The sequence below is a fragment of the Staurois parvus genome, unplaced genomic scaffold (assembly GCF_062004578.1).
Source record: "Staurois parvus isolate SC_StPar_1 unplaced genomic scaffold, SC_StPar_1.0 ptg001974l, whole genome shotgun sequence".
NCBI lineage: Eukaryota > Metazoa > Chordata > Amphibia > Anura > Ranidae > Staurois > Staurois parvus.
Window position 1 is genome coordinate 1 of NW_028319770.1, and position 27,500 is coordinate 27,500.

The 27,500-nt window shown below is 53.9% G+C and overlaps 1 protein-coding gene across 1 annotated transcript in view; it reads left to right on the top strand.

Moving 5' to 3' along the window:
* Positions 1-1,170: 1,170 nt before the first annotated feature.
* The window catches only part of LOC149433119 (signal peptide, CUB and EGF-like domain-containing protein 2), a gene marked incomplete at its 5' end in the record, with an annotated part of 70,870 nt that continues 44,540 nt past the window's right edge, over positions 1,171-27,500 (top strand). Inside the window, 5 exons of the mRNA XM_089664625.1 lie at positions 1,171-1,287; positions 7,745-7,867; positions 11,461-11,577; positions 16,378-16,449; positions 27,202-27,306. Coding sequence (XP_089520751.1) covers positions 1,171-1,287; positions 7,745-7,867; positions 11,461-11,577; positions 16,378-16,449; positions 27,202-27,306 — 534 coding nt within the window. The remainder of the gene's footprint in view (positions 1,288-7,744; positions 7,868-11,460; positions 11,578-16,377; positions 16,450-27,201; positions 27,307-27,500) is intronic.

The following is a 27,500-nucleotide window of genomic DNA, read 5'->3' on the forward strand; positions in this document are numbered from 1 at the left end:
AGCCCGGGTTCACGCTGATGTGGTGCGGAAATTGCTGCGTTTTCTGTGCGAATTCCGCACCGCATCACAGTCGCGCCCCATTCGTGCGAACCGATGCGGGTGCGCATGTTGAGTTAACAAACATGCCGAAATGGGTTTCACAGAACGCGGTGCGATGCGCAGAATCGGATGATGTATTCACACCCATGCGATCCAATTCTAGTGCAGACCAAAAAAAGGGTCCTGCGCCTTTTTGGTGCGGATTGAGCCATACAAAATGTACGGATGGAATCGCACCGCGCAGCATTCGCATGCAGTTTGCACAGGAATGCGGTGCGGTTCGCATGCGATGTGCTGCACCCCACCAGTGTGAAGCCAGGGCCAGAGTGGGGACAGTTGCAACAAAGAGCAGAGCGGTGGACAGTTGCAGCAAAGAGCAGAGCGGGGGACAGTGTCAGCAAAGAGCAGAGCGGTGACAGTTGCAGCGAAGAGCAGAGCAGTGACAGTTGCAACAAAGAGCAGAGCGGGGACAGTTGCAGCAAAGAGCAGAGCGGGGACAGTTGCAGCAAAGAGCAGAGCGGTGACAGTTGCAGCAAAGAGCAGAGCGGTGACAGTTGCAGCAAAGAGCAGAGCGGTGACAGTTGCAGCGAAGAGCAGAGCGGTGACAGTTGCAGCAAAGAGCAGAGCGGGGACAGTTGCAGCGAAGAGCAGAGCGGTGACAGTTGCAGCAAAGAGCAGAGCGGTGACAGTTGCAGCAAAGAGCAGAGCGGTGACAGTTGCAGCAAAGAGCAGAGCGGTGACAGTTGCAGCAAAGAGCAGAGCGGGGACAGTTGCAGCAAAGAGCAGAGCGGTGACAGTTGCAGCAAAGAGCAGAGCGGTGCCGGTTGCAGCAAAGAGCAGAGCGGGGACGGTTGCAGCAAAGAGCAGAGCGGGGACGGTTGCAGCAAAGAGCAGAGCGGTGCCGGTTGCAGCGAAGAGCAGAGCGGTGCCGGTTGCAGCACGCTGGCCGCGGCTGTCGGTGTGGAATCTATACAATTATTTTGGGTACATTAGTGATAGAATTGTTGTCGGGTGATTCGGAGATACAATTTGGTCTGACCGTCTGTATCGGTGACCTCTGGTCATGGAGGGGCTGTTCTTCTTTTTTTCTGACTAATCTGACCATTGTTGTCGTCTTCCTATTGATCGCAGATGTCGATGAATGCTCCTTCGAGCGGACATGTGACCACACCTGCACCAATTATCCGGGGTCCTTTGCCTGCTCCTGTGACAAGGGGTACACCCTCTATGGGTTGACGCATTGCGGAGGTAAGTACCTCTTAGGGGACAGGGGGCACCAGGGGGGGGGGGCACCAGGGGGGGGGGCACCTAGGGGTATTGGAAGTTGAGCACCTGAGCTCAGTTGTGCCGTCACTTTAAGGCGTCATTGGGTCACATGGTCTGTGAGGTCAGTGGAGGCTTCTGCTGAGGCTGATTAGGACGGTCCCTCCGGTGAGGCTTATTGATGCCTCGGCCCTGGAAGCCTCCGATGGAATTATCATCACAATCACATTTCCATTGTCTCGTCCTGCCCTGGTAATGGCAACCCTCAGGTGCTACAAACCGTCTGTATAGAATCCTTCATACACTCCCCCTTCCCCCACCAGCCTCCATGCAGACCCCCTCCTTCTCACAGCCTCTCCAGCCTTCATACACCCACCCCACCAGCCTTCATGCAGCCTCCCCACCACCCTTCATGCAGCCTCCCCATCACCCTTCATGCAGCTTTCCCCTCCTTAATGCAGCCTTCCCACCACACTTCATGCAGCCTCCCCACCACCCTTCATGCAGCCTCCCCACCACCCTTCATGCAGCCTCCCCACCACCCTTCATGCAGCCTCCCCATCATCCTTCATGCAGCCTCCCCTCCTTCATGCAGCCTCCCCACCACCCTTCATGCAGCCTCCCCCACCAGCCTTCATGCAGCCTCCCCTCCTTCATGCAGCCTTCCCTCCTTCATACTCCCACCCCACCAGCCTTCATGCAGCCTCCCCTCCTTTATGCACCCACCCCACCAGCCTTCACACAGCCTCCTCTCCTTCATACACCCACCCCTCCTTTACACAGCCTCCCCTCCTTTATACACCCACCCCACCAGCCTTCACACAGCCTCCCCTCCTTCATACACCCACCCCTCCTTTACACAGCCTCCCCTCCTTCATACACCCACCCCACCAGCCTTCACACAGCCTTCCCCTTCATACAGCCTCTTTTCCTTCATACAGCCTCTTTTCCTTCATTCAGCATCTTCTCCTTTATGCAACCTCTTCTCCTTCATGCAGCCTCCCCTCTTTCATGCAGCTTCCCCTTCTTCATACACCCACCCCACCAGCCTTCATACAGCCTCCCCTCCTTCATACACCCTACCCACCAGCCCTCATACCGCCTCCTGTCCTTCATACAGCCCTTCCCTTCTTCATACAGCCTCCTCTCCATACACCCACCCAACCAGCCTTCACACAGCTGCTCTAACTTCATACAGACTCCTTTCCTTCATACAGCCTCTTCTCCTTCAATACAGCCTCCCCTCCATCATACAGCCTCCTGTCCTTCATACAGCCCTTCCCTTCTTCATACAGCCTCCCCTCCTTCGCACAGCCCCCCCAGCCTCACATATAGTCCTCCCAGCTCCTGAGTGTGCATAACACTACTAGATAAGTGTCATTTAGTTTTTTCTTAACTATGAGGTTTTTCTGAGGGTAAATGCTGCTGTTGTGCCTACTTGGGAGCTGGGATCTAGCGGGTCAAGTCAGGCACACACCTGTTCTGCATACTGAGGATGTGGGAGGCAGTGAATGTTCGGGCAGCTGGCAGGGCAGTTGTTTTGTAGGTGACATTTAGATGGACCTGCTGTGCTTTCCTGCGTCGGCGAGGTTCACTTTGCGGCTGAACATTCAGGTTCTTACATTAGCCCAGCCGTGACCGGTTCTCTTTACAATAAATTGATGGGAAGTCGTGACTTCAGCGCAGCATTGGCTGGCCACCAACAGATTTGCCTGTTTTGCCGGGAGTGTCCTCTTTAGGAGGTGTGTATGGGGGCCTCGTTACCCGTCCTCGCTGGATCTTCCCGTCTCGCTGGATCTTCCCGGCAGCGGTGTGACGCGTGCGATGAGTAAACGTTTGCTATTAATACCCCGCCGAGTGTTTGCTGAGTGACTGTACAGAGCCTCCATTATAAGGAGAGCTGGACTCTGCACCCCCTCCCCCCGCCTACCCCTCTCCTGGGGCTTATTCACACCTATTGATTATGGGAGCATCCTCTATGATGTCACAGTGGGGGAGGGGATTAATCGGAACATGTCGAGGAGTTGATTTGTAACCAGCGTCCTGTGAATAGAATGAGCCGGAACCTTACGTCTCTATTTATGGATCACTTTATTTGTATGTTTACGTTTCCATTCAATATCTGTCAGCCTAAAATGGCAGCTTCCCTGTACTTGGCCTCAAAGTGGTTGTAGATGAAATATGAACAAAGCACATCCCTCGATAGTGTGTACTTGTCTCTGTTCAGAAAGTGTCATTTCTGTCTGCTGGCTCCTTCCTCTGCTAGCAGGGAGCACACAGCCTGTGATTGACAGCCTCAACTCTGTTCCTGTGTGTTGTGTGAAGAGGGGGAGTGGTCCCTCCCCTTCCTTCCTCTTCCCCTTCCCCTTCCTCTTCCCCTTCCTCTTCCCCTTCCCCTTCCCCTTCCCCTTGCCTTCATCCCCTTCCCTCCTCTTTCCCTTCCCTTCCCTCCACTCCCCTTCCCTCCTCTTCCCTTTCCCCTTCTCCTTCCTCTCCTTCTCCTTCCCCTCCTTCTCCTTCCCTTTCCCCTTCCCTTCTTCTTCTTCTCCTTCCCTTTCCCTTCTTCTCCTTCTCCTTTCCCTTCTCTTTCTCCTTCCCCTTCCTCTCCTTCTCCTTCCCCTTCCTCTCCTTCTCCTTCCCCTTCCTCTCCTTCTCCCTCCCCTTCCTCTCCTTCTCCCTCTCCTTCCCCTTCTCCTTCTTCTTCCCCTTCTCCTTCCTTTTTCCCCTTCTCCTTCCCCTTCTCCCTCTCCTTCTCCTTTCCCTTCTCCTTCTCCTTTCCCTTCTCCTTTCCCTTCTCCTTCTCCTTTCCCTTCTCCTTCCCCTTCTCCTTCTCCTTCCTCTTCCCCTTCTCCTTCCCCTTCTCCTTCCCCTTCCCCTTCCCCTTCTCCTTCCCCTTCTCCCCTCCCCTCCCACTTCCCCTTCCCCTTCTTCCCCTTCCCCTTCTTCTCCTTCCTCTTCCCCTTCTTCTCATTCCTCTTCCCCTTCTTCTCCTTCCTCTTCCCCTTCTCGTTTTCCTTCCTCTTCCCCCTCTCCTCTCCCCTCCCCCTTCCCCTTCTCCTCTCCCCTCCCCCTGGCCCAATGAGGATTTCACATTGAATCCTGTGCTGCGACTGCCGCAGCCACATTCACCGTACAGTTGTGGCGCGCTCCTATTGACTTCAATGGGCAAGTTTGTTAGGCAATGCCATCCGGGGCCGCGGATAAGGGTGGGTACCATCAGTCCTCCTGTACAGGGCCCAGACCAGCAGGAGGGCCCAGCTAGGTGAGTCAGATGTGGGTAGGGAGGGCAATCTGCACGGTGGGGGCATTATTGGAAACCGATCCCCTATATGGCTGTCTCTGCAGGAGCTGGCTTCTTCTCCTCTCCCTTCCGCTGGCTTTCAGCTGCTGCAGAGAGAAGAGCTATACAAGGGATCGGTTCCAGTAATTGCCCCCCTCGCTGCACCCATCACCCTCCCTGTGTGGCATAAATGTGTACCCCCACCTCCCCATGGCTGCCGGCTTCCCTCCTCTCCTTCCCACCAGCAGCTGCATGCACACAATAGGATTCTTCAGGATGGGGAGTGGGGAAAGGTTCCAGTAAATATGTCAGATTTGCCAGCCCCATCCTTAACTGAATGAACACAATGAGTAATCAGTACTGATCGCTCACTGTGTTCATTCATTACTGAAGCATAGTAAACTAGTACATTTTTTTGGGGAGGGGGGGCCTGTCAGGTTGACTGTAAGGGGCCCCGTGGTTCATAACAGCAGCCCCGATGCCATCTGTTAAACTCCTCATGCCATGATGCAAAGCGTCACAGGCAGAGGCGGACTGACCATTTGGAAACTCGGGCACTGCCCGAGGGCCCGGGGTCAGTAGGGGGCCCCATGAGATGCCCTTGGTACCTTTTTCACAGGCTTTTTTGGGTAAGGACACAGGGGCCCCATGATCCCCGTGGGCCCCATGAGTTGTCAGTCCGCCCCTGGTCACCGGTGCACCCATGTATACTCACTCCTCCGGCCGCCATGTAAATTGGGACTTACATAGGTGATGGTGGTGGTGGGGGGGGGGTTATAATAGACTGTTCTTCTAGGACTTCTCCCCCTCATTGGTCCCCGAGGATGGAGAACCCCCCCTTGGAATAAAGCTTGGCATTTACATATTGTACACAAAGAAACATTTCAAATTCGTGAAATTGTTTTTTCTAATTTATTGAGATTTATTAAAAAAAAAAAGTGTTCCAGGAAGGATCTGCCTGCCGTGACCTTAAAGGGTTAACCCACCTCCCACCCTCTTCAGAAATAAAGTGTTGGTGTGACCGCATTGCAGACTCCTGCGGCACGGCGTCTAACCGCGAGTGAAATCATAAAAATGCCAAAAATACAAGTTCCTTAACGCCAAGTGGTCCCTTGCGGCGTGCGATCTCTCCGGGTTGCTGCACTTCGCTCCGCTGTCCCTCCGGGCCGCATGGAAAATCTTGGCCTACGTGAGAGGGCCGATTGTTGAGGGGCTGACGGCTCCCTCCGCCCCACGGACCAGGAGCCCAAAATACTCCCTGAACTTTCCCTCGGAAGCCAGCGGCGTGGAAACTTGGCACAGGAGGGTCCCCGCGGAGAACGAGTCCCATTATATGTCCTCATTTTATAGAAGATAGCCAGAAAACTGCCGGTCCTGGGATTCCCAGAGAAGGGAGCCTTCTGCAGTGTGCAGCAGAAAGGGAATTCTGGGTAACATATGCCCCCCTCCCCAGCTGTCATACACCCCCCCCCCCCAGGGTTCTTTCAGTCCCCAATCCTTCATACTAGCCTCCCAATCCTTCATACAGCCTCCCCCATGCCTTTATACTGCCCCCAACCCTTGTAATGCCCCCTCCTTCATACAGCCCCCTAACATTCATCCAGCCTCCCTCCATTCATCCAGCCTCCCTCCTTAATGCCAGCCCCCTATCCTTCATACAAGCTTCCCCCAGTCTTTATACTGCCCCCAACCCTCATATAGCCCCCCCTTCATACCAGCTCCCCACCCTTCATACAACCCCCCTCCCCTTCATACAGTCTCCCCCATGCCTTTATACTACCCCCCAGCCCTCATACAGCTCCCCTCCTTTATATGAGCCTCCCCCCTTCATACAGCCTCCCCCGTGCCTTTTTACTGCCCCCAACACTCATAAAGCCCCCCTCCTTCATACAGCCCCCCACAATTCACCCAGCTTCCCTCCTTAATGCCAGCCCCCTATCCTTCGTACAGCCTTCCCCAGTCTTTATACTGCCCTCAACCCTCATATAGCCCCCCCCCCTTCATACCAGCTCCCCATCCTTCATACAACCCCCTCCCTCCCCCTTTCATACAGCCTCCCCCATGCCTTTATACTGCCTCCAGCCCTCATACAGCTCCCCTCCTTTATACGAGCCTCCCATCCTTCATACAGCCTTCCTCAGTCTTTATACTGCCCCCATCTCCCATATAGCCCCCCCTTCATACCAGCTCCCCATCCTTCGTACAGCCTCCCCCATGCCTTTATACTGTCCCAAGCCCTCATACAGCCCCTCTCCTTCAGACCAGCCCCCCATCCTTCATACAGCCCCTCTCCTTCAGACTAGCCCCCCATCCTTCATACAGCCTTCCCCAGTCTTTATAATGCCCCCACCTTCAAATAGCCCCTCTTCATACCAGCTCCCTATTCTACATACAGCCTTCCCCCTTCCTTCATACGGCCTCCCTGTGCCTTTATACGTCTCCCAGCCCTCATATACCCCCCCCTAGCCTTCCTATAACCTATAACCCCCTCCCTTCATACACTTCCCCTCATGCACCCCCCCCCCCAGCCTTCATACAACCCCCTTCCTTCATACCAGCCCACAATATAGGCCCCCTCCTTCAAACCCCCCAATCCTTCTTACAGCCCCCCATTAACACAGTCTCCACTGAGTCTTTATACTGCCCCCTAGCCTTCATACAGCCTCCTCCTTCATACAGCTCCCCCAGCCCCGTTCCTCCATACCAGCCCCTCAGCCCTCATATAGCCCCCCTCACCCCACAGGCTTCATACAGAACCCACAGTATGCATATAAACCTACCTCAACCATCAGCCCCCCTCCTATTATTCTTCCCTCCCCCCCAGGCCTCATGCAGCCCCCCACCCTTTATACAGCTGCCCCTCCCCCTGCACTTCTGTCTGGAAGGGGATTCTGATATGCAGATTAGCTGCCCCCCTAAACTAGAGTCACTTGTTGCATGTGTCGCCCTGCTTTGAGACCATGGAGACAAGTGCTGCCCCCCTGTGGCTCGGAGGTTTTGGATTTTTCCACATGTGTAGGACTTTTTGAAGAATGGGGGGCATCATGAGCGGTGACTGCAGGGGACATCGTTTGCTGATGGTTGGGAGGCGTATTTTCCTGGTTGGATGAGGATTCTTTGTGATTTCTGATTGTTTTTTCTATTTTTTTATTTCCTTTTTAGACATCAATGAATGCAGCATCAACAGTGGTGGCTGCGAGCATACCTGCGTCAACACGATGGGCGATTATTACTGCCAGTGCCCCCCGCGCTACAAGTTACACTGGAACCGCAAGGACTGCGTTGGTAAGACATCTCCCCCCTCCCCCCCGGTCAAGAGGCTTCGCCCTCTTCTGTACTGGTGATAGACTGGGGTCATTTCATCAAAAAAGACAAATGATGACATCATCGCCCACGCCATTACGCCATTGCCCCAGTCTGCTTTTCTGAGCCTCGGATTCCTGAAGGGTGATCATTCACATAGGACTTCTAAGACTGACTGTACTAGTGTCTGCACAAGAGATGGTAGCAGATAAGACACCCACAGGTAGTCCCTCCTGGGCCTGGACCAGACCTGACCCAACGGGACCCAACAGCAGTACTGCCCCCCCCCTCCTGTACCTACGCCCCAAAACGCATTGGCTATATTTTATCAACTACTAGTGCAAATAGGCCATCATGTTCATTGTCACCATTACGTCACATGACCGTTCTTGTTTTCCATTAAATGGTTTTTTGCTGTGTGATAAAACAGGAGATACTTCCGCTGTCACCTTTCCGCATGCTGTGATTGATCTGTCTGTGTGTGCCGCCATGGTGTCACTAATACCGATCTGTCTTCCGCACTCACTTGTTGGCGTCTCTTGCATTGCATGCTGGGAGTCCATCTGGGGAATGTGATGCACGGGCTGGATCATTCCTACGGTGTGGGATGGAGGGAGCTCAGGTGGACTCTTCTGATTTAACCCTTTATTGACCACTGAGGTCACCCCTGTGAATGTCACTTTACTCATCAATCATCTTCATTCCATCCACATCGTAACTTTGTGTCGTCGTAATTGGATGTATCCATGCCTGGAAAGGTAAGGAGGGTCTGATTGTTTGCAGCGACATCAAGATTGTAATGATTAGATCTCATCGTGTCTGTTGTAGTGTATCCGCACCCCCCCCCCCCCCCCGGCCGCTCTTCCCCTCTGTCTCCATCTTCCGCCCCGTGTCTCGGCACCCCCCAGCATTCCCCTTCTTTCTCCCCCATTACCTTGCCTCTTTCCCACATTTACATTTCTTCTCCATCTATCCTTCCTCTAATGGCATCTCTTGTCTTCTTCCTTCTTTGCCTCATCCACCCCCCCACCCCCCCAAATCCTCGACACTGCCTGTCACTACTCTCACCCTTGCCTTTTCAGAACCCTCTCCTTCCCCTGTTTCCCCTCTCCTTCCCCGTTTCCCCTCTCCTTCCCCCGTTTCCCCTCTCCTACCCCTGTTTCCCCTCTCCTTTCCCTGTTTCCCCTCTCCTTCCCCCGTTTCCCCTCTCCTACCCCTGTTTCCCCTCTCCTTCCCCCGTTTCCCCTCTCCTACCCCTGTTTCCCCTCTCCTTCCCCCGTTCCCCTCTCCTACCCCTGTTTCCCCTCTCCTTCCCCCGTTTCCCCTCTCCTACCCCTGTTTCCCCTCTCCTTCCCCCGTTTCCCCTCTCCTACCCCTGTTTCCCCTCTCCTTCCCCGTTTCCCCTCTCCTTCCCCCGTTTCCCCTCTCCTACCCCTGTTTCCCCTCTCCTACCCCTGTTTCCCCTCTCCTTTCCCTGTTTCCCCTCTCCTTCCCCCGTTTCCCCTCTCCTACCCCTGTTTCCCTCTCCTACCCCTGTTTCCCCTCTCCTTCCCCCGTTTCCCCTCTCCTTCCCCCGTTTCCCCTCTCCTACCCCTGTTTCCCCTCTCCTTTCCCTGTTTCCCCTCTCCTTCCCCCGTTTCCCCTCTCCTACCCCTGTTTCCCCTCTCCTTCCCCCGTTTCCCCTCTCCTTTCCCTGTTTCCCCTCTCCTTCCCCCGTTTCCCCTCTCCTACCCCTGTTTCCCCTCTCCTTCCCCCGTTTCCCCTCTCCTACCCCTGTTTCCCCTCTCCTTCCCCCGTTTCCCCTCTCCTACCCGTTTCCCCTCTCCTTTCCCTGTTTCCCCTCTCCTTCCCCCGTTTCCCCTCTCCTTCCGCCCCGTTTCCCCTCTCCTTCCGCCCCGTTTCCCCTCTCCTTCCGCCCCGTTTCCCCTCTCCTTGCCCCGTTTCCCCTCTCCTTGCCCCGTTTCCCCTCTCCTTCCCCCGTTTTCTCACTCTTTTCCCCATTTCCCCTCTCCTGCCGCCCCTTTTCCCCTCTCCTTCCCCGTTTCCCCTCCCCTTCCTCTCTTAGAACCCCACTGCCTCTCTCTTCCTCTCCCCCCCCCCATGCCTACCTCACACCTCCTTCCCTACTGCCCTTCTTCTCTCACTGCTACCTTTTTGTCTGCCCCCTATTCTCCCCTACCCATGCCCCCTCCCCCCCGCCTTCCCCGCTGCCCTTCTTTCCTCAGCACTCCCATTCTCTCAGCCCTCTCTCTCCCTCCTTCCCCTCTGCCCTTTGTGTCTCAGCGCTCCCTTTCTGTCTCTCTCTCTCTCTCTCTTCCCCCATTTTCCCTTACTCATCTTCTCTATCCCCCCCACCACCATCACCACCACACATACTTCCAACCCCCTCTTCCCCTTCCCCACTGCCCATCTCTCAGCACTCCCCTTTTCTCATCCTCGCTCTCTCTCCCCCCTTCTCTCTTACACATCCCCTCTTCTTCCCCTACTGCCACCGTTCTCCCAATACTCCGTTACCTCTACCTCTCGCTCTCTTTCTCCCTTACCCTTTCTTCGTTGAAACCCCCTGCCCCCCCCCCCCCACTTCTACCTCTTTTTCCACCTTCTCCCGTTCCTCTCTTGGAAGCCCCGTAGTCCCTCTCCTCACTTTCGTATGCTTTCCCCCCCCCCCCTTTTCCTTATGGCCTTTTCATTCTTACTATACCTCTTTTTCGCTGCCCCCCCATTTCCACTGCTTGCTCACCCTTCTCCACTGCCCTTCCTATCTTTGTACTCCCTGCCTGTCTCCCTCTCCCCGTCCTTCCCCTGTTAAGACCCCTCTTGCCCCTCTTCCAACCCCCACCCCCCCCTCTTGTGTTGCTCTTCCTGCTTACTCCCTGTGTCTCTCAAGCCCCTTCCTCTTCTTTTGCATTTCCTCTTTTGAAACTCGTCTTTCCCTTTCTGCCATTTCTCCCCACTTAACACCCCCCCCCCACCCCCAGTCTCCCTGTTTTCTGCAGGCTTTCTTCTCTCGGCAATCTCTATCTCTTTCCCTCTCTCCCCTTCCTCTGTTGACATACCCCCTGCCCCTCTTTTGTTCCCTCCACTTTCTAAACATTTCTCCCCCCTTTTCCATGTGGCCTTCCTCATACAAAACCACCTGCCCCCACACAAACTCCCCCCCCCCACCTCTCTCCCCTTTTCCACTGCCTTCAACTGTTGGCACACTCTATCTCTCTCCATCTATCCCACTCCCCCCCCCCCGACCTCTTGTCTCTCCCCCTATTCCGTTGCCTTCCACTCTTGGAATTCCCTGTCTCTCTCCATCTATCCCCCCCCTGCCCCCCCCCACCTCTCTCCCCCTATTCCGTTGCCTTCCACTCTTGGAATTCCCTGTCTCTCTCCATCTATCCCCCCCCCCGACCTGACCTCCCCACCCCCTCTCTCTCCCTGCCCTTCCTCCCTCCCTCTCAATTTTACCTTTACCCCCTTCCGGGGGGGGGGGGATTGGAATCCTCACACACAGATATTGTCACATTTTTTTATCTGCTGCCATTTTTTTCTCCATTTGCATTTCTGTTTTTTTTTATGGTGTCTAGAGGTGGAGGGTCTCATCCTGGACTCGGCTCCCCCCAGAGCTCTTCTGCAGTGTGTGAAGAACGGCGGCAGTGAGAGATGTTTTATCAACTGCCCGTTCCTTGTCTACTCCGTTCCCGGTGAGTGCGAACTTGGGGGGCACCCGTGGGGGCGCTGCCAGCTTTGTGGGAGGCTTCCTAAGGAGGAACCCCAATAACCAAAGCTGGCCACAAAACTCTTTCCAAAAATGACTGCTGAGGCAAAATCAATTGACCTCATTGGGAAGCTCAGTATTCGAGGTGACTGATGGATGTGCACCGAGAGAGTGGAACTGCAAAGCACAAATGCCATGGTGGAGCTGATCCTACACATGGAGTAATGCCCATATTTCCACCCCATATACACTGATCAGCCAGAACGTTATGACCACCCACCATTACATTATGACCACCCACCATTACATTATGACCACCCACCATTACATTATGACCACCCACCATTACATTATGACCACCCACCATTACATTATGACCACCCCACCTAATCTTTAGTAGATCCCCTTTTGCCACCAAAACAGCCTTGACCTGTTACGGCATGGACTCCTCCTGACCTCTGAAGGTATGCTGTGGTATCTGGCACCAAGCAGTCAGTAGCTGATCCTTTAAGTCCTGTAGGTTGCAAAGTGGGGCCTTCATGGATCGGACTGGTTTTTCTAGCATATCCCACAAATGATAGATTGGATTGAGATCTGGAGAATTTGGAGGCCAAGGCATCACCTGGGGCTTTTTGTTGTGTTCCTCTTGAATCCCTCAGACCAGGCCACCGTCTTCTATTGCTCCGTAGTAGCTCTTCTATTGGATCAGACTACACGGGCCGGCCTTCCCTCTTTACCTCCATGAATGAGCCTTAATTCCCCTCCTCCATCAAAAGGCCTTGGCCATCCACCTCCATTGATCAGCCTTGGCCTCCCACCTCCATCCATGAGCCTCCTTTCCCCACCTCCATCAATGAGCCTCCTTTCCCCACCTCCATCAATGAGCCTCCTTTCCCCACCTCCATCAATGAGCCTTCTTTCCCCACCTCCATCAATGAGCCTTCTTTCCCCCACCTCCATCAATGAGCCTTCTTTCCCCATCTCCATCAGTTGCTACCCACCTTCATCGATGAGCCTTTCTTCCCCACTTCCATCAATGAGCCTTCCTTCCATACCTCCATCAATGAGCCTTACATTCTTACCTCCATTAATGAGCCTTACATTCCTACCTCCATTAATGAGCCTTCCATCCCAACCTCCATCAATGAGCCTTCACTTCCCACCTCCATGAATGAGCCTTCCTTCCCCACCTCAATCAGTGAGTCTTTGCTCCCCACCTCCATCAATGAGCTTTCCTTCCCCACCTCTATCAATGAGCCTTCCCACCCCACCTTCATCAATGAGCCTTCCCACCCCACCTTCAATGAGCCTTCCCTCCATCAATGAGCCTTTGCTCCCCACCTCCATTAATCAGCCTTCACTCTCCATCTCCATCAATGAGAAAATGTATATTATATAGGCGCGCTTGTTGGAGCCCAACCTCTGTAGCCGTAGGATAAAGGTGCCAGATGGATATCAGGGATGGATGGATGGGAGCAGTAACACCGAGGCAGCTCTTTTTAGAGTGGAAGCAAGGCTCTAATGCAGTAACAAGAAAAAGAGAGGACGGCGCCTCTAAGTGCAGTATTGGCAATTTATTTAGTAAACAATGGATAAATAGTTAAAAAGACTCATTGTGTGGTAATTAGATCCAGGTGGGACATCCAGCCGTCCAGCAGCAAACTCTGTCTATAGGATCAGGAAGTAGAGTCAGGTCTGAAGAAGGAGCCTATTGAGCATGCTCCAAAATGCATTACCGCCCCCTTCACCTCCTACATCCGACTCTGCTCTCCAAGCTTCATTTTGATGCACATCCTGGACTCTACTTCCTGATCCTATAGACAGAGTTTCCTGCTGGACAGCTGACACAGAGGAACACCGATTGCTGTACGGGACCTCTGTGTGAGGTCCCGATCATGTGACCACTGCTTGGCCAATCCGTGATCACATGAATAGTAGTAAGCAAGATGTCACTTCTGACATCATTGCTTACTATGTGTGAAATCTGTGAATGATCACAGAATGGTATAGGGCCATTCACAACAGCCTTGTACCATGTGACAAGCTGTGACCAATCACAGCTCACACAGTATTTCTCAATGGCTGCAAGAATGCAGCCAGAGAGAAGGAGAAATGATTGCTTTTACAGCCTTTATGGGGGTAAAAGCAATCAGTGCAAAAATAAAAAATATACATCTTCATCACCCCCCAAAAGTAGTGCAGTGTCACTATGGTGACACTGTACTGCTAGGGTGACAGTATGTTAAAAAAAAAACATAAATAATAATATAAAAATGTAAAAAAAATTTGTAAATTATAATTTTTGGTTATAAACTGATTTGGGTTATTTTTTTTTACTAAAAAGATAACTGAATAAATCTTGGCCAAGATTTATGAAGGAAGATTATTTATTTGCAAAATTGTATAAGAAAAACACTTTTTTTTAAATTGTTGTACTTTTTCATTTACATAGCAAAACAAAATAAAAAATCCCAGCGGTGAATAAATACCACCAAAATAAAGCTTTATCTGTCTCAAAAAAAATGCTAAAAAATTCATATGGGTGCAGTGTTGCATGACCGCGCAATTGTCATTCAAAGTGTGACAGCGCTGAAAGCTGAAAATTGGCCTGGGCAGGAAGGGGGTGAAAGCGTCCGGACTGGAAGGGGGTGAAAGCGTCGGGACTGGAAGGGGGTGAAAGTGACTGGAAGGGGGTGAAAGTGTCCGGACTGGAAGGGGGGTGAAAGTGTCCGGACTGGAAGGGGGTGAAAGTGTCCGGACTGGAAGGGGGGGGGGAAAGTGTCCGGACTGGAAGGGGGGAAAGTGTCCGGACTGGAAGGGGGGGGGAAGTGTCCGGACTGGAAGGGGAGGAAAGTGTCCGGACTGGAAGGGGGGTGAAAGTGTCCGGACTGGAAGGGGGGAAAGTGTCCGGACTGGAAGGGGGGGAAAGTGTCCGGACTGGAAGGGGGGGAAAGTGTCCGGACTGGAAGGGGGGTGAAAGTGTCCGGACTGGAAGGGGGGGGGGAGTGTCCAAACTGGAAGGGGGGGAAAGTGTCCGGACTGGAAGGGGGGGAAAGTGTTCGGACAGGAAGGGGGGGAAAGTGTCCGGACTGGAAGGGGGGGAAAGTGTCCGGACAGGAAGGGGGGGAAAGTGTCCGGACAGGAAGGGGGGGAAAGTGTCCGGACTGGAAGGGGGGGAAAGTGTCCGGACTGGAAGGAGGGGAAAGTGTCCGGACTGGAAGGGGGGGAAAGTGTCCGGACTGGAAGGGGGGGAAAGTGTCCGGACAGGAAGGGGGGGGGGGGAGTGTCCGGACTGGAAGGGGGGGAAGTGTCCGGACTGGAAGTGGTTAATATATACTTCTGAAACTTCTTGAAGATACAGATTTCCTTCTAATTCACTGTATTGGTGTCACACAGAGGAGGCTCTTCTGACCAGTAATGGTGATGGAAGCATCAAGGACTTTGTTTACAATTGAGAACACGTTCCCCTTAAAAAGTACCTAAACCCGAGAACAAATGTCATGTGTATTGCAGCGTACAAATTCAGTGTTGTGGCTGCATTCATTTTCGTTTTTTCAGATTTTTTTTTCTTTTTTTTTTTTACCTGATGATCCTGCCCAGTATCACGCTTCCTGTCCTAGGGTGACAACACCCCTGCATCGTTCTGTACCTGTGGAGGAGCAAGGTTGTCATTCTTGGACAGGACTACAGAACACCTCCCTTTCTGCTCATCTCTGTAACATAAAAGTGGAGTTGGTTTGTAGTACAAAGAAGAGAACTGGGAAAGCTGATATCTATTTTTTGATAGCCAATACAAGTGAAGGGATGGACGCTGCTCAACCGGCCCCAGGAGTCCAATGTTGAGGAAGGGCCTCAGTCACCATATGAACAGCGGCTGAGACCATTCCTCAGCATTGGACTCCTGGGGTCGGTAGGGTATTGGCTGATACTGGAATCGCTCGGTCTCCTGCTCCCCTCTTCTCAGTTGCCGGTGGGGTGATCCTTCCATCCATAGCTTGGAGCGGCGCCATAAGGTATACTTTTCACCAGGGGCGTCCCTAGGGTTGGTGTCACCCGGTGCGGTAACACTTGGTGACACCCCCTCTGACAATCCCCGCAGGATGGATGGGATCTGCGGATTGAGTATAATGGATCGGAGTCCGATCCATTATGCTCCCCAATCCACAGATCCCATCCATCCTGCGGGGATCGTCGGCATACAACCTATACGGGGGTGACACCGGACCCGCTCCACGGAAAAGATAAGTTGTAAAGAAAGCTGACGATCCCCACAGGATGGATCGGATCCATCCTGTGGGGATCGTCGGCTCGCTTTACAACTTACCTTTTTGTGGAGCGGGTCCGCTGTCATCCCGTACGGTCGGTGTCACCCGGTGCGGGCCGCACCTGCCTCAGGACGCCACTGCTTTTCACTATCCTTTTTTTTTTTTTTTATATTTCAGTTCTATGCATTGGAAGTGACACCAGCCAGGCACACTGGCTTTCTAGAAGGATCAACAGGTATTTCTGTGCTGGCAAAAAAATGTTCTTATCCCGAAAAATGAAAACTAATGCAGTCACCACATCTAAGGATGGATTAGCTGCAGTATATAACATTTTTGTTCTTGGGTTTAGATACTCTTTAGGGCAACAGGTATTGCCCCATTAATCGCAATGGTAGCGCTTATTAAATACATCGAATTAGTAGATTGCTGCCGGATCCTCCCACAGCGGAGAGGCGAGTTCACTGTATCTCTGATAGACTTCGAATTCTGGATCTATAACACTGAGGTCTGTCTCTTCTCAGGGATGCAGGAATCTTATACCGTCATCTGCGGAAAATCGAGACACCCCAAAGGCAACGAGACCTTCGGCGGAGGTAAGCCGGGACCTCCTGTAATGGAATTGTCTCTACATGTCTGGGAAACAATGTTTATAAAGATGGGATTTATAACCACATTGATACATTCAGGAAAAGCGAGAGCTCGTCCACACCGTGCGTCACAGCTGATGAAAACTGCGCAGATTTTCACCTGCAGAGACATCGGTTTTCATGCATGTGTGACATCACATCCGGTGTCATCACCCCCTTATCAGGGCCCCCCCCCTTATTAGTGATCCCCACATCATAGACTCTCTCATCAATGTCCCCCTCATCTGTCCCACACCATCAGTGTTCCTCTCATCTGTCCCCCACCATCAGTGTTCCCCTCATCTGTCCCCCACCATCAGTGTCCCCCTCATCTGTCCCCCACCATCAGTGTTCCCCTCATCTGTCCCCCACCATCAGTGTTCCCCTCATCTGTCCCCCACCATCAGTGTTCCCCTCATCTGTCCCCCACCATCAGTGTTCCCCTCATCTGTCCCCCACCATCAGTGTTCCCTCATCTGTCCCCCACCATCGGTCCCCCTCATCTGTCCCCCACCATCGGTGTCCCCATCATCTGTCCCTCTCATCTGTCCCCCGCCATCGGTGTCCCCATCTGTCCTCCACCATTGGTGTCCCCCCTCATCTGTCCCCCACCATCAGTGTCCCCCTCATCTGTCCCCCACCATCAGTGTCCCCCTCATCTGTCCCCCACCATCAGTGTCCCCCTCATCTGTCCCCCACCATCGGCGTCCCCCACCATCGGCGTCCCCTTCGTCTGTCGTCCATCATCAGTGTCCCTGTCATCTGTCTCCTGCCATTAGTGTCCCCATTATCTGTCCCCCACCATACGTGTCCCCCTCATCTTTCCCTCCCCCACCATCAGTGCCCCCTCATCTGTCCCCCACCATCGGTGTCCCCATCTGTCCTCCACCATTGGTGTCCCCCTCATCTGTCCCCCACCATCGGTGTCCCCATCATCTGTCCCTCTCATCTGTCCCCCGCCATCGGTGTCCCCATCTGTCCTCCACCATTGGTGTTCCCCTCATCTGTCCTCCACCATTGGTGTCCCCTCATCTGTCCCCCACCATCAGTGTCCCCCTCATCTGTCCCCCACCATCGGTGTCCCTCACCATCAGTGTCCCCCACCATCGGCGTCCCCTTCGTCTGTCGTCCATCATCAGTGTCCCTGTCATCTGTCTCCTGCCATTAGTGTCCCCATTATCTGTCCCCCACCATACGTGTCCCCCTCATCTTTCCCCTCCCCCACCATCAGTGCCCCCTCATCTGTCCCCCACCATCGGTGTCCCCCTCATCTGTCCCCCTTCATCTGTCCCCCACCATCGGTGTCCCTCTCATCTGTCCTCCACCATCGGTGTCCCTCTCATCTGTCCTCCACCATCGGTGTCCCCATCTGTCCCCCACCATCGGTGTCCCCATCATCTGTCCCTCTCATCTGTCCCCCGCCATCGGTGTCCCCATCTGTCCTCCACCATTGGTGTCCCCCTCATCTGTCCTCTACCATTGGTGTCCCCCTCATCTGTCCCCCACCATCAGTGTCCCCCTCATCTGTCCCCCACCATCGGTGTCCCCCACCATCAGTGTCCCCCACCATCGGCGTCCCCCACCATCGGCGTCCCCTTCGTCTGTCGTCCATCATCAGTGTCCCTGTCATCTGTCTCCTGCCATTAGTGTCCCCATTATCTGTCCCCCACCATACGTGTCCCCCTCATCTTTCCCCTCCCCCACCATCAGTGCCCCCTCATCTGTCCCCCACCATCGGTGTCCCCCTCATCTGTCCCCCTCATCTGTCCCCCTTCATCTGTCCCCACCATCGGTGTCCCCCACCATCGGTGTCCCTCTCATCTGTCCTCCACCATTGGTGTCCCCATCTGTCCTCCACCATCGGTGTCCCCATCATCTGTCCCTCTCATCTGTCCCCCGCCATCGGTGTCCCCATCTGTCCTCCACCATTGGTGTCCCCTCATCTGTCCTCTACCATTGGTGTCCCCCTCATCTGTCCCCCACCATCAGTGTCCCCCTCATCTGTCCCCCACCATCGGTGTCCCCCACCATCAGTGTCCCCCACCATCGGCGTCCCCCACCATCGGCGTCCCCTTCGTCTGTCGTCCATCATCAGTGTCCCTGTCATCTGTCTCCTGCCATTAGTGTCCCCATTATCTGTCCCCCACCATACGTGTCCCCCTCATCTTTCCCCTCCCCCACCATCAGTGCCCCCTCATCTGTCTCCCACCATCGGTGTCCCCTTCATCTGTCCCCCCTTCATCTGTCCCCCACCATCGGTGTCCCTCTCATCTGTCCTCCACCATCGGTGTCCCTCTCATCTGTCCTCCACCATCGGTGTCCCCCTCATCTGTCCTCCACCATCGGTGTCCCCCTCATCTGTCCCCCCTCATCTGTCCCCCACCATCAGTGTCCCCCACATCTGTCCCCCACCACCAGTGTCCCCCACCATCAGTGTCCCCCTCATCTGTCCCCCACCATCGGTGTCCCCTTCATCTGTCCCTCTCATCTGTCCCCCACCATCAGTGTCCCTCTCATCTGTCCCCCACCATCGGTGTCCCCCTCATCTGTCCCCCACCATCAGTGTCCCCCTCATCTGTCCCCCACCATCGGTGTCCCCCTCATCTGTCCCCCACCATCAGTGTCCCCTCATCTGTCCCCCACCATCGGTGTCCCCTCATCTGTCCCCCACCATCGGTGTCCCCCTCATCTGTCCCCCACCATCGGTGTCCCCCTCATCTGTCCCCACCATCGGTGTCCCCCTCATCTGTCCTCCACCATCAGTGTCCCCCTCATCTGTCCTCCACCATCAGTGTCCCCCTCATCTGTCCCCCACCATCAGTGTACCCCACCATCGGCGTGCCCTTCGTCAGTCTCCCGCCATAAGCGTCCCCCTCGTCTTTCATCCATCATCAGTTTCCCCCTCGTCTGTTGTCCATCATCAGTGTCCCCCTCATCTGTCTCCTGCCATTAGTGTCCCCATTATCTGTCCCCCACCATACGTGTCCCCCTCATCTGTCCCCTCCCCCGCCATCCGTGTCAGCAACTTCCACCAACACAGACCCAGCGGCAGCATCATCCCAGCCAGCATGTGACAGGAGGGAAGGTAGGTGGGCAGCACAGACAGAGAGCACCGCTCTGCATTCCCTCCCTCTTCCTATCACATGGAAGGCATGCAGAGCGGTTCTGTGCGTGTTGCCTGCAATCCAGTGCGGAGCTGTGAGGGGAGCTGCAGACATGCTGCATAACTCCGCCTCGCACCTCTCTGCACCGCACCGCTCTGCACCGCACCTCTCTGCACCGCTCCGCACCTCTCTGCACCGCTCCGCACCTCTCTGCACCGCACCACTCTGCACCGCACCTCTCTGCTCTGCACTGCTCCGCACCTCTCTGCACCGCATCTCTGCACCGCACCACTCTGCACCGCACCTCTCTGCACCGCACCTCTCTGCACCGCACCTCTCTGCACCGCTCCGCACCTCTCTGCACCGCACCTCTCTGCACCGCACCTCTCTGCACCGCACCTCTCTGCACCGCACCTCTCTGCACCGCTCCGCACCGCTCTCCACCGCACCTCTCTGCACCGCACCTCTCTGCACCGCTCCGCTCCGCACCTCTCTGCACCGCACCACTCTGCACCGCACCTCTCTGCACCGCTCCACACTGGATATCACACCTATGTTTTGGTGTCAATGAGACACATAGGAAACCATTGTTTTATTCTGCTGCTAGCAGGAGCGGACTGACCATTTGGAAACTCGGGCACTGCCCGAGGGCCCGGGGTCAGTAGGGGGCCCCATGAGATGCCCCTGGTACCTTTTTCATAGGCTTTTTTGAGTTTGGGCAAGGACACAGGGACCCCATGATCCCCTATTGCCCGGGGGCCCCAGGAGTTGTCAGTCCGCCCCTGGCTGCTAGTATTAGTACATGGATAGGAAGGTATATTATATTTTCTTGTTTTAAACACTTTTTAACATTTCTTCAGCGTCTTCCTGGTTTCTGGCCTAGGCCAAAATGATGTCATACATCCCAGAATTCTTCATGAGAGGAGGGGCTTTCTCAGCTAAGCACACCCTTCTGCCTCCATGCCTTAGCTAAGGGCAGGTGGATTCCAGGAATGAAAGTGTTACTAAACCCACAACAATAAAATCAGGCTGTATATGCAGCAAAGCATGCTTGCTATACTCACTGTGGAACCCAAGGGGTTAATGCTCTTGATCCTGTCTTCTCTGATTCTCCCCTTCTTCTACTGTCTTCAATATGTCTCCTGACAGAACGGAGGCTTGGGGGCAAGCTTCACATGCTCAGTTTGGTGTGTATTGCTAGAGAGTTTTTTTCTTCAGAGAGTGCTGTGATCAGCACAGGGCCAATCAGCACTGTCCAGACAGAGTTTAGGGGTCCTGCAGCCTCATAGGACAATCAGGGGAGAATGAAAACTCCTCCTATAAGCTTTTACCAGTGCTCTGCTGGACTCTGATAGAAGTCACAAGACTGCTATATACTGCTGATGAGAAAAGGGATTTAGCAGTTTACATTTACTAAAATAATTGCATTTCCATGTTCTGTGTACTGTGGGAGACCAGATATAGTGAATGCGGGGTCCGGGGAGAGCGGATATAGTGAATGCAGGGTCCGGGGAGAGCGGATATAGTGAATGCGGGGTCTGGGGAGAGCGGATATAGTGAATGCGGGGTCCAGGGAGAGCGGATATAGTGAATGCAGGGTCTGGGGAGAGCGGATATAGTGAATGCGGGGTCCGGGGAGAGCGGATATAGTGAATGCGGGGTCCCGGGAGAGCGGATGTAGTGAATGCGGGGTCCCGGGAGAGCGGATATAGTGAATGCGGGGTCCGGGGAGAGCGGATATAGTGAATGCGGGGTCCGGGGAGAGCGGATATAGTGAATGCGGGGTCCGGGGAGAGCGGATATAGCGAATGCGGGGTCCGGGGAGAGCAGATATAGTGAATGCGGGGTCCGAGCAGAGCGGATATAGTGAATGCGGGGTCCGGGGAGAGCGGATATAGTGAATGCTGGGTCCGGGCAGAGCGGATATAGTGAATGCGGGGTCCGGGGAGAGCGGATATAGTGAATGCGGGGTCCGGGGAGAGCGGATATAGTGAATGCGGGGTCCGGGGAGAGCGGATATAGTGAATGCGGGGTCCGGGGAGAGCGGATATAGTGAATGCGGGGTCCGGGGAGAGCGGATATAGTGAATGCAGGGTCTGGGGAGAGCGGATATAGTGAATGCGGGGTCCCGGGAGAGCGGATGTAGTGAATGCGGGGTCCCGGGAGAGCGGATATAGTGAATGCGGAGTCCGGGGAGAGCGGATATAGTGAATGCGGGGTCCGGGGAGAGCGGATATAGTGAATTGCGGGGTCCGGGGAGAGCGGATATAGCGAATGCGGGGTCCGGGGAGAGCAGATATAGTGAATGCGGGGTCCGAGCAGAGCGGATATAGTGAATGCGGGGTCCGGGGAGAGCGGATATAGTGAATGCTGGGTCCGGGCAGAGCGGATATAGTGAATGCGGGGTCCGGGGAGAGCGGATATAGTGAATGCGGGGTCCGGGGAGAGCGGATATAGTGAATGCGGGGTCCGGGGAGAGCGGATATAGTGAATGCGGGGTCCGGGGAGAGCGGATATAGTGAATGCGGGGTCCGGGGGGAGTGGATATAGTGAATGCGGGTCCGGGGGGAGTGGATATAGGGAATGCGGGGTCCGGGGAGAGCGGATATAGTGAATGCGGGGTCCGGGGAGAGCGGATATAGTGAATGCGGGGTCCGGGGAGAGCGGATATAGTGAATGCGGGGTCCGGGGGGAGTGGATATAGGGAATGCGGGGTCCGGGGAGAGCGGATATAGTGAATGCGGGTCCGGGGGGAGTGGATATAGTGAATGCGGGGTCCGGGGGGAGTGGATATAGGGAATGCGGGGTCCGGGGAGAGCGGATATAGTGAATGCGGGGTCCGGGGGGAGTGGATATAGTGAATGCGGGGTCCGGGGGGAGTGGATATAGGGAATGCGGGGTCCGGGGAGAGCGGATATAGTGAATGCGGGGTCCGGGGGGAGTGGATATAGTGAATGCGGGGTCCGGGGGGAGTGGATATAGGGAATGCGGGGTCCGGGGAGAGCGGATATAGTGAATGCGGGGTCCGGGGAGAGCGGATATAGTGAATGCGGGGTCCGGGGGAGCAGATATAGTGAATGCGGGGTCCGGGGAGAGCGGATATAGTGAATGCGGGGTCCGGGGAGAGTGGATATAGTGAATGCGGGGTCCGGGGAGAGTGGATATAGTGAATGCGGGGTCCGGGGGGAGTGGATATAGTGAATGCGGGGTCTGGGGAGAGCGGATATAGTGAATGCGGGGTCCGGGGGGAGTGGATATAGTGAATGCGGGGTCCGGGGGGAGTGGATATAGGGAATGTGGGGTCCGGGGAGAGCGGATATAGTGAATGCGGGGTCCGGGGAGAGCGGATATAGTGAATGCGGGGTCCGGGGGGGAGCAGATATAGTGAATGCGGGGTCCGGGGAGAGCGGATATAGTGAATGCGGGGTCCGGGGAGAGTGGATATAGTGAATGCGGGGTCCGGGGAGAGCAGATATAGTGAATGCGGGGTCCGGGGAGAGTGGATATAGTGAATGCGGGGTCCGGGGGGAGTGGATATAGTGAATGTGGGGTCCGGGGGGAGTGGATATAGTGAATGCGGGGTCCCGGGAGAGCGGATGTAGTGAATGCGGGGTCCCGGGAGAGCGGATATAGTGAATGCGGAGTCCGGGGAGAGCGGATATAGTGAATGCGGGGTCCGGGGAGAGCGGATATAGTGAATGCGGGGTCCGGGGAGAGCGGATATAGCGAATGCGGGGTCCGGGGAGAGCAGATATAGTGAATGCGGGGTCCGAGCAGAGCGGATATAGTGAATGCGGGGTCCGGGGAGAGTGGATATAGTGAATGCGGGGTCCGGGGAGAGCGGATATAGTGAATGTGGGGTCCGGGGAGAGCGGATATAGTGAATGCGGGGTCCGGGGAGAGCGGATATAGTGAATGCGGGGTCCGGGGGGAGTGGATATAGTGAATGCGGGGTCCGGGGGGAGTGGATATAGTGAATGCGGGGTCCGGGGGGAGTGGATATAGTGAATGCGGGGTCCGGGGGGAGTGGATATAGGGAATGCGGGGTCCGGGGGGAGTGGATATAGGGAATGCGGGGTCCGGGGGGAGTGGATATAGGGAATGCGGGGTCCGGGGGGAGTGGATATAGGGAATGCGGGGTCCGGGGGGAGTGGATATAGTGAATGCGGGGTCCGGGGGGAGTGGATATAGGGAATGTGATCAGGCTTACACCAGGACATCGGCACACAGGTCGTGAATTGGTGGCTCTTGGCTCCCGTATGGATCTGTTATGAAATGTTTGCTGATCTCACGTCTCGCCGTTATACACGTCAGCAGAAAACTTCTCGGAGATTAAAATCTTCTTTTATTTTTTTTAGTTGTTGTTTCAAAAATGGTTATCGCTGATTTGATGGTAATTACAGAGTGTGAGATAACAGAGCCGGGCTTGTTCCTTCCTGCAGATCTATATTTGTCTGCCTAGGAAACTCCGACCTTCCAGCCATGTATTTGTCTGCTCGGGGAAGAGACCATCGCCGTTCATTCCGTCTTACCGTTCTTTTAGTGTGGTCACCTCTGTAAAAGTCACCCCCCCGAAATGTCCCCCATGTTGTCATGTTACAATGTATTCCCCTCCCCCCCTGAAATGTCCCCCATGTTGTCATGTTACAATGTATTCCCCTCCCCCCCTGAAATGTCCCCCATGTTGTCATGTTACAATGTATTCCCCTCCCCCCCCCAAATGTCCCCCATGTTGTCATGTTACAATGTATTCCCCTCCCCCCCCCAAATGTCCCCCATGTTGTCATGTTACAATGTATTCCCCTCCCCCCCCCCAAATGTCCCCCATGTTGTCATGTTACAATGTATTTCCTCCCCCCTGAAATGCCCCCCATGTTGTCATGTTACAATGTGTTCCCCCTCCCCCCCATGTTGTCATGTTGCAATGTATCCCCCCCCCCCCCATGTTGTCATGTTACAATGTACCCCCCCCATGTTGTCATGTTACAATGTATCCCCCCCCCATGTTGTCTTGTTACAATGTATCCCCCCCCCCATGTTGTCATGTTACAATGTATCCCCCCCCCCATGTTGTCATGTTACAATGTATTCCCCTCCCCCCCCGAAATGTCCCCCATGTTGTCATGTTACAATGTATTCCCCTCCCCCCCTGAAATGTCCCCCATGTTGTCATGTTACAATGTATTCCCCTCCCCCCCTGAAATGCCCCCCATGTTGTCATGTTACAATGTATTCTCCTCCTCCCATGAAATGTCCCCCATGTTGTCATGTTACAATGTATTCCCCTCCCCCCCCCCAAATGTCTCCCATGTTGTCATGTTACAATGTATTCCCCTCCCCCCCCCAAATGTCTCCCATGTTGTCATGTTACAATGTGTTCCCCCTCCCCCCCATGTTGTCATGTTACAATGTACCCCCCCATGTTGTCATGTTACAATGTATCCCCCCCCATGTTGTCATGTTACAATGTATCCCCCCCCCATGTTATCATGTTACAATGTATCCCCCCCATGTTGTCATGTTACAATGTATTTCCTCCCCCCTGAAATGTCCCCCATGTTGTCATGTTACAATGTATCCCCCCCCGTGTTGTCATGTTACAATGTATCCCCCCCATGTTGTCATGTTACAATGTATCCCCCCCCCCATGTTATCATGTTACAATGTATCCCCCCCATGTTGTCATGTTACAATGTATCCCCCCATGTTGTCATGTTACAATGTATCCCCCCCCATGATGTCATGTTACAATGTATCCCCCCCCCCCATGTTGTCATGTTACAATGTATCCCCCCCCCCCATGTTGTCATGTTACAATGTATCCCCCCCCCCATGATGTCATGTTACAATGTATCCCCCCCCCATGATGTCATGTTACAATGTATCCCCCCCCCCCCATGTTGCCATGTTACAATGTATCTATCGGGATTGGATGTGATGGACGACACAAAGTGGCCCATAATTGTGAAGTGGAAGGAAAATGAGAAATGGTTTCCAACATTTGTGACAATAAATCTGTGAGAAGTGTGGCGGGATTTGTATTCGGCTCCCCGGAGTCAATACTTTGTAGGACCCCCTTTGGCTGCAATTCCAGCTGCAAGTCTTTTTGGGGATGTCTCTTTGCACATCCAGAGAGGGACATTTCTGCCCGTTCTTCTTTGCAGAATCCCTCAAGCTGTCAGATTGGATGGAGGGCGTCTGGGAACAGCAATTTTCAGGTCTGGCCACAGATTCTCCATTAGATTTGGGTCTGGACTGTGATTGGGCCATTCTAACACATGAAGATGCTTTGATCGGAACCATTCCATTGTAGGTCTGGCTGGATGTTTCGGGTCGTTGTCCTGCTGGAAGGGGAACCTCCGCCCCGGTCTCAAGTCTTCTGCAGACTTTTCTTCTAAGATTGCCCTGTATTTGGCTCCATCCATCTTCCCATCAACTCTGACCAGCTTCCCTGTCCCTGCTGAAGAAAGGCATCCCCACCACATGATGCTGCCACCACCATGTTTCACGGTGGGGATGGTGTGTTCAGGGGGATGGGCAGTGTTAGTTTTCTGCCACATATAGTGCTTTGCTTTTATGCCATAAAGTCCCATTTTGGTCTTCTCTGACCAGAGCCTCTTCTTTCACATGTTTGCTGTGTCCCCCACATGGCTTCTCCCAGACTGCACACGGGACTTCTTATGGCTTTCCTCCAACAATGGCTCCCTTCTTGTCACTCTTCCATAAAGGACAGATTTGTGGAGTGACGACTAATAGTTGTCCTGAGGACAGATTCTCCCCCCTCAGCTGTGATCTCTGCAGCTCCTCCAGAGTTCCCATGAGCCTCTTGGCTGCTTCTTTGATGAATGCTCTCCTTGCCCGGCCTGTCAGTTTAGGTGGACGGCCATGTCTTGGTAGGTTGGCAGTTGTGCCGTACTCTTTCCATTTTGGATGATGGATTGAACACAATGCTCCGTGAGATGTTCAAAGCTTGGGAGATTTTTTTACAACCTAACCCTGCTTTTAAACCTCCCCACAACTTTATCCCTGACCTGTCTGGAGTGTTCCTTGGCCTTCATGATGCTGTTTGTTCAGTAATGTTCTCTAACAAACGTCTGAGGGCCTCACAGAACAGCTGTATTTATACTGAGATTACATGACACACAGGGGGACTCTATTTACTAATTAGGCGACTTCTGAAGGCAATTGGTTCCACTAGATTTTAGTTAGGGGTATCACAGTAAAGGGGGCTGAATACAAAAGCACGCCACTTTTTTAAGATATTTATTTGTACAAAATTTTGAAAAACAAAATGTGAAAAAATGTCAAGGGGTATGGATACTTTTTCAAGGCACTGTACTTACCTGAGTTCGATCTTGATCCAGAGCTGTGCCTGAGAGCAGCGGCTCTCTCCTCACTGGACAGAGAGGCAGCAGGGGGAGCCATTGGCTTCTGTTGCTGCCAATCACAGCCAGTGAGGAGGGAGCGGGGGGGGTGTCACTGGTAAGGGGGGAGGAGCCAGGAACGCCGGCGGGGTTTTTTCATGTCAGTTATTTTTTTTTTTTAATAATTGAATTGAAATTCTCTGTCTCTCTGGTTCTGGTAAAACAAGTTCCATGTTCTTTTTTACTTATAGATGTTACAACCGTCCAGACGAGTATCACGTTTAAGCTGAACGATGGCGCTTGCAGGCTGAAGCGGACAGACGCGTACCAGGGACTCGCCCAGAACAAGGTGTCAGGTAGGAAGCGGTCAGTACAAAGTTGGAGGAGCTCTCTTCCCTGTATGTGGGCTGAAATCAGATTGTTTCCGGTCTGTGGAAAGACCCTTGACACCCAGAATGGAGCCTAGAATGCAGCAATTCTGCAACCGCAAAGTTTTTTTGTTTTTTTTTTCTTTTTTGTTTTTTAATTCTCTTATTCCCCTTTTATGTTG